Source organism: Neolamprologus multifasciatus, chromosome 10, assembly GCF_963576455.1.
Source record: "Neolamprologus multifasciatus chromosome 10, fNeoMul1.2, whole genome shotgun sequence".
Lineage (NCBI taxonomy): Eukaryota > Metazoa > Chordata > Actinopteri > Cichliformes > Cichlidae > Neolamprologus > Neolamprologus multifasciatus.
In genome coordinates, this window is record NC_140448.1 from 33,295,748 (window position 1) to 33,302,908 (window position 7,161).

Below are 7,161 nucleotides of genomic sequence, written 5' to 3' on the forward strand. Positions count from 1 at the left end.
TGTGGCCTCCGTCTGTAAACTCACTGCTTTCAAGAAGCGTCCGTGTCGCGTTGGACACATGAAAAGTTTCATCCTGACACATTTTCTCCTCGGCTGCTTTAATTCCAGACTCTGACTGTGAGGATCCAGGTCCAGCAGTCTCAGACAAACATCCACAGCCCCGCGGAGCTCTGAGCGACCCTGACCTACAGGTTACACTCACCTGAGAGGACGCAGACGGCGTGCAGCGGCGGCAGCATGGCGGTGTTGTTCCTGCTGCAGACAGACAAACGGATGAGCAGTCAGATGAGTCAGTTGTCGCTCTGACTTCCTCTTTCCACTCAGTTATTCATAGAGTCGTCTCGCCGGCACAAAACAGGAGCTCAGCAAACATGTTTGAGATGAGCCGTCGCACCATCAGAGCTCCACGTCGCTCCACCCCATGTCTCCATGTCAGCGCGTGCTCACGGCAATACTACAGACAGCATGGTCAGCAGGTTAAAGCTCACCTGACAATGACCTTTCACCTTTCATCAAACAAATGTCAGTTTTGTTTTTTGTATCGTTATTCTGAACAACAGAGAAAAAAGAGACAAACAAACAAAGTCAAACAATAATCACAAATAACTCAGCAGGAAGAAGCATCAGCTTATTTAACCCCGCCCCCTGTTTCCTAACTAACAGTAAGTAGTAGTCGACACTTTTTCTTCCTGTTACGTCCATCAGAAATATATTTATTTATTTTTTATTTAAGACAACTTACAGATATATATACTCATATAAACATAGTCACACACTGGTGATGGCAGCTACATTGTAGCCACAGCCACCCTGGGGCGCACTGACAGAGGCGAGGCTGCCAGACACTGGCGCCACCAGGCCCTCTGACCACCACCAGTAGGCAACGGGTGAAGTGTCTTGCCCAAGGACACAACGACCGAGACTGTCCAAGCCGGAGCTCGAACCGGCAACCTTCCGACAACTCTTGAGCCACGATCGCCCTGTATAAGTTGCAGTAAGTTGCAGATGTATGTCAATGGCTCTGAGATTCCTTCTATGACCTTCTTTACAATCAGTGCATGTTTTATATTTACATGTTTACAGTCTCAATGATTTCTTTTCCCACTGCTGTGAGGAACATTTCTCTGCTGACGGCAGCGACTCAGGAATTCGTTCTGTCAGATTTGGTCCAACATTTGCAGAATCGTTATTAAAGCTTTGACAGCATCAGCAGCTTTTTCCATTATGTTGCCAATATCAGTAAAATATTGTGAATTGAGTTTGCAGTGAGCTGTAACTCTGGTTTCACATTCTGTTTAGAGTTTAAAGATGTTTCCTGTCAGTTTATTTCTGCTGCTGTTGATCAATAATCAATCTATCAACAACAGTGAATTATTTTTAAGGTGGAACTTTTTAAACGTTTAGCCCTGAGCAGCATCATCAGCTGTAATGTACTTATTCCTTGTTGCTTCATGGCAGCCACACTTGGTTGTCATTTCTGTGCTCTTGAGCAAAGAACCAGTTTTAAATGGTCTTTAGGCTCAGTGTTAGCAGCAGGTCCACCTGAGTTATGGCTCAGATTCACAACAAAACTCCCCAGCTAGCTTAGCTATTCATTAGAAAGCTAATGCGCTAACAGCTAACATGTTAGCATTAAGCAAAGTAAGAAGAAGCTCTTGAGCTAGCTAGCTTTGTCCAAGCTAGCTAGCTTAGCTATTCATTAGAAAGCTAATGCGCTAACAGCTAACATGTTAGCATTAAGCAAAGTAAGAAGAAGCTCTTGAGCTAGCTAGCTTTGTCCAAGCTAGCTAGCTTAGCTATTCATTAGAAAGCTAATGCGCTAACAGCTAACATGTTAGCATTAAGCAAAGTAAGAAGAAGCTCTTGAGCTAGCTAGCTTTGTCCAAGCTAGCTAGCTTAGCTATTCATTAGAAAGCTAATGCGCTAACAGCTAACATGTTAGCATTAAGCAAAGTAAGAAGAAGCTCTTGAGCTAGCTAGCTTTGTCCAAGCTAGCTAGCTCACACACCTTGTCTTACCTTCAGTCTCGTGTGTCGCAGGCGAAGGAAATCACAAATTGATGACAACGCAAATCCACGAAGCGAACGCAAGTGAGACGCAGCGAGCTTTAGAGTTTGTTTGTTTTGATTTGAGTTTTTGTTTAGGTTTTTAGGTTGGAGTTTGTTGGTTTGAGTTATTGCATACCTGCAGTGGGAGTCGAACCCACGCCATGATGCTGACGCTCCGGGCTGGATGTAGCGTTGCTCCCTCGTGGACCATCTTCAGCGCTGACGAAGCCTCAGCAGGATGAAGCCTGACGCAGAAAACAGACTCGGGTCCTTCACTACACACCTGCACACAGTCTGAGCAGGAAACAAGCCTCAGCACAGAAACTGAGCATGAAGGCTGCGTCACCTGTGGAGGAGGAGTCCATGTTTGGTGCTCGTATGAGGACCAATCAGAGCCCCTGAGGTGATGTGCAGCTCTCTGTGGTTCACGCTGCTGTTAGCTCAGGTTCAGACTGGACTGAAGTCTTCAGTGGCTCAGCGGGTAAAGCAGCTCCACCTGCGGTCATGTGACCACAGGTTCAACTCTCACAGCTCCCTGTTTTCTTCATGTGGTGACGCGTCCAGGCGTGCTCCGCCTCTCGCCCTGCAGCTGGGATGTAAAGTGGAGCTCTGCTGTGTTTTCGCTCTGCAGAGCCAAACAGGAGCAAACAGTAACCGTGGTGACAGGACACAGGTGCTGGGTGAGGGTCGTGTTACGTTCACTGAACTCCAAACTCTGCAGGATTTATTGACGATGCGCTCCCGCCCGGCCTCCCGCCTCCTCCGCCCGCAGCCATCTCCGTGTTACCCAGCAGGTGGAGGCTCGCCTCTCGCGCTCAGCCGCAGCTCAGATTTAATTCATGCTGCCGAGACGCTCACAACAACAACACGCCGCCTGCTGAGGAGGAGAGCGAGGTCAGAGCCACGTTAACCCGGCGGAGACGGAGGGAAATCAGGTCGACCTCGTTACCCGCTGATGTCACTTTATTGGTGGTTGCCATGACTGCGACGATGATGGAAGCAGCATGTTTGTTTCTTTCAGTGTCTGAGACGAGGAGACGACACGTCCGTCTCCATCCGACCTGCTGATTCTGCAGCTGCTGCCATTAAACACCAAAGAAGAAGACGCACTGGGACGTGATGTCATTAAAAAAGCTCCAATCAAACACTTTGCACAACAAATGAACTCTTTAACCTCAAAAAGCGACGCGTGAGAGAGTTAATCTGATATGAATCGTGTCAAAGGTCACGAGCCGAGAGGGGTTCAAACCCACAACCCGACCGCGGCCTGAACCCTGGAGCAGGAAACCAGCATCGACCACAAAGACCAGACCAGGAAGCAGAGACAGAGAATGAAACTCTGAGCTTCCTGCTGCGCGTGCGTTCAGGTGACCCGTGAACGAGGCGGCGTTCAGAGGCTCTCAGCTTAACGAGCACGAGATTAGCATCGGCGTCGACGCCGTGAGCTAATGTGAGCACGGCGTCTGCGTCAGGCGTTTCTATGACAGCGGGTGTGAGTGAAGAGCGTGCAGCCGCACTCATTATGTCTTTCTGAGACGGATCCGTCCCGTCCCCCCCGTTAGCACATAATCAGTGTGCACGACCCCGCAGAGTACTCTGATTACACTCTGTTCCCACAGTGACGTCTGTGGTCGCTGTGAGCTGGACTCAGACCTGCTGGAAGTATCAGGATATCTTTAAATGATGTGGCTTCACTGACAGTGTGACGCCGAGGTTCATTCTGCTGCCTCGGGGTCAAAGGTCACAGGGTTCAGGTTCGGCTCTGACCCTTCCTGCTCTGTCTGTCTGACTGATAACCACTGCACTACTCCACCTGTGCGGTTGTTCTCTCGGAGGCGATGGTGTGCGTCTGTGATGTCGGACGGTGCAGTCCTCGCCCAGGCAGACTTTAAATGGACGGATGTGGGAACAAACATCCACCTCCGCTGCGAGCAGCCACGCTATCCCGCCCTCGCCCTGGTATTCCTGGACCAGGAGGCGGAGCTCGGCGTTCTTCCTCCTTCCCGGGGTCAGAGCTGCAGATGGTCCCAGTGGGTTTGTTTGAGTTTTGTTTTGACGGGATGATCGCCTCCACCTCCAGCATCGTTTGGACGTGAGGATGAAGATGTGAACGCCTGCACAGAAGATGAAAGAGGAAACTTCCCCCGTTAATGAGGTGGTTGATGCGTGCACGTGTTTGCACTGTGACCATGCACGGGGAGGCCCCGCCCACTCACACTGCTACAGGGACCAGAGAGTCAGTCAGGATGTTACTGAGAGCTAAAGGGCGGCGCCGCCATAATGAGCCCCGCCCCCTGATGTGGAGCGCTGATCATAACATGGAGTCACAGCTGACTCAGGACAGCAGGACATGACCCCGAGCCTGACTGTAACCCTGACCCTGAAAACACGGTTTGAGTCTGTTGGTCCCCACAGAGATATGAAAACACACACACACATGCACACACACACACGCACGCACACACACGCACACACACACACACACATGCACGCACACACACACACACACACACGCACACACACACACACACACACACATCAGAGAGCTGCTGTAGGAGGTAACAGCTTCAGGAAGGTGAGTCTCTATTTTTCGCTCTTCACCCACAGACTTCCTGCAGGAACATTTGAGAGTTTGGCGGTTTGAGTGTTTCAGGTGGGGGCGATAAGACTGCAACACGATTCAAACCCACGCACACACACACACACACAAACACACACACACACACACACACACACACACACACACACACACACGCTGAGGGATGAAGATGTGCTAAAACTGCTACAGAGTAGGAGTACTGCAAACACACATGCTGGACGGGTTCAATAAAAATAATCTGATAGTAATAAAGTTTATTTACTCAGCCTGTCCCTGCACACACAACACTCACTGATTTTACTCATTAACTGGAGTCAGTGTGTGACGGTCATCAAACTGTCCCGATCAAACGTTTAAGACCATCTGAAAAAATCCTGTTTTGCATGTTTGGATCTTCACAAGGTTCCAACTGGAGCTGCAACATGAAACAGGAAGAACCGAGAGCGAGACAGAGCAACGCTGAAACTGGCTGTTTACAGCTGATGCCTTTAAAAGGTCAAATCTGTGCAAAAATGCGCCTTCGTGTCCTTTCCTGTCAGGTGGTCACACTGTCATGCTCCCTGTTTGAACTAGGGCTGGGTATCGTCACCGATTTCTAGAATCGATTCGATCCACGATTCGATTTAATTTGATTCGATTCGATTTGAATCTGGGAAATTTTGACAGTCAGAAATATTATAATTCATATCAGTACATTTACATATTTTTGTATCTATAAAAAGGAAGCTGACACACGCAAGACTTTATCAAAGGTGTGAGCGTCACAGCAGATTCCTTTGTGTCAAAGTAGCTGAAGATAAAACAGAAAAACATGAAGGTGATTTTTCCTGTTCTGGGATTTTATACAAATATTCTGCAGTACATCAAAAACGAAAGAAAACCATTAATCAACACATGAACATTACCTCTGAAGTTACAGCGGTTTTATTAGAGACAAGGCTGAGCGTTTTGCATTTTGCATAATTTTAAAAAGTTTAAATTTGTTCGGTATTGAACGGCAGAAATTAGGTTTTCTTTTCGGAAGTATATAAAACGAAAAAAAAAACCCGTCGGCCGACAGCGCTGTAAACAACGGTAGACTTGTGCGTAACAAGCAAATGAATAATGCAGAAAACAGTACAGAGAGAGAGAGAGAGAGAGAGCTGTGCATCGTGGTCGAAGCAAAACAGTAAAAGTCAGAGTGAATTCATGACGTTGTTTATGTGAAGCGTAGTTTGGATCTTCTTTTGCTGCTGGTTCGGTCAATATTGTTTGGAGAGAGATAAACTAACAGCTTTAGAATCGGTGCATAAACGACGTGAACACAAAGCTCGACCCGCCGACAGATCAGAATCAGCGAGCTGTCGGCTTTCAGCCCCGACCGTGAGAAAGGCGACATCTCACTGATTCTGATCCGCGCGCTGCGCTGTGTGTTTACGTCTTTGTGCAGAATCCGTGTTCCTGCTCTCATTTACTGTCTTAGCTGTTTGGTGGTTGTTGAAATTTTGTGAGGTTTCACCAGAGATTCTGGCATTTCGGGCAAAATAAATTTATATTAAAAAATCGATTCAGGATTTTAATGAATCGATTTTACGTTATCCAAGCCAGAATCGATTTTAATCGATAAATCGATTATAAAAACCCAGCCCTAGTTTGAACGTGGTCGGGTTGTTGAAGTGCATGAGCTGAGGTGTTTTCTACACTCCACAGTGGAGGGCGTGGTTTTTCCTTCAGTGGAACATCAGGAGGTGCAGGGCTGTCAAACAGCTGCTGGCTGCGTCCAGATGTTGCAGAGAACATCCTTCCTGACTGAGGGCTCGTCTGTGTGGTGACCACTGGGTTTATCAACAGGACGACGCTACGAGAGAATAACATCGCTCTGTTGGACCATCCTGCTGCTCCCTGATCTAAATCCAACTGAGAACCTTCAGGGATGGATGGTGAAGTTTACAGAAATGGACGACAGCTCCAGACAGCAGATGCCTTCAGCCCTCTTCACCATTTGGAGAAATGTTCCCATCACCTCGTGGAAACGCTCGCATCGAGCACACTGCAACGAGTTTTTGCAGTGGTCAACAATAACGTGGAGCTCCTCATCACTGAGTTCATGTTTGGAGCTTTGGTTTCTATCCTGGTCGTTGTGTCCTTGGGCAAGACACTTTACCCTACTGGTGTTGGCCAGAGGGGCCGATGGCGCGATATGGCAGCCTCGCTTCTGTCAGTCTGCCCCAGGGCAGCTGTGGCTACAACTGTAGCTGCCTCCACCAGCGTGTGAATGTGAGAGTGAATGAATAGTGGTATTGTAAAGCGCTTTATAAATGCAATCCATTATTATTATTATTTTGGTTTACGGGTTTATTTGCAGGTGTGGTCCTAAACGTCTGATCAGCTGTAAACAGCCAGTTTCAGCGTTGCTCTGTCTCGCTCTCGTTTCTTCTTGTTTCATGTTGCAGCTCGAGTTGGAACCTCGTGAAGATCCAAACATGCAAAACAGGATGTTCTGACATTTTCAGATGGTCTTAAATCAGGACTGAT

General features: G+C 48.0%; 1 protein-coding gene and 1 long non-coding RNA gene across 2 annotated transcripts in view; both read right to left on the reverse strand.

Moving 5' to 3' along the window:
• The window catches only part of LOC146510658 (hepatitis A virus cellular receptor 2 homolog), a 6,464-nt gene extending 4,760 nt beyond the window's left edge, over positions 1 to 1,704 (reverse strand). Inside the window, exon 1 of the mRNA XM_085175091.1 lies at positions 203 to 1,704. Within this exon, the coding sequence (XP_085031217.1) occupies positions 203 to 239 (37 nt within the window). The 5' untranslated portion in view covers positions 240 to 1,704. The remainder of the gene's footprint in view (positions 1 to 202) is intronic.
• Positions 1,705 to 1,954: 250 nt separating this feature from the next.
• Positions 1,955 to 6,756, reverse strand: LOC146510659 (uncharacterized). The gene is made up of 2 exons (XR_014876489.1): positions 2,395 to 6,756; positions 1,955 to 2,293 (listed from the first exon to the last, which is right to left on the reverse strand). It is a non-coding gene; the product is annotated as an uncharacterized LOC146510659 (long non-coding RNA).
• Positions 6,757 to 7,161: the final 405 nt, after the last annotated feature.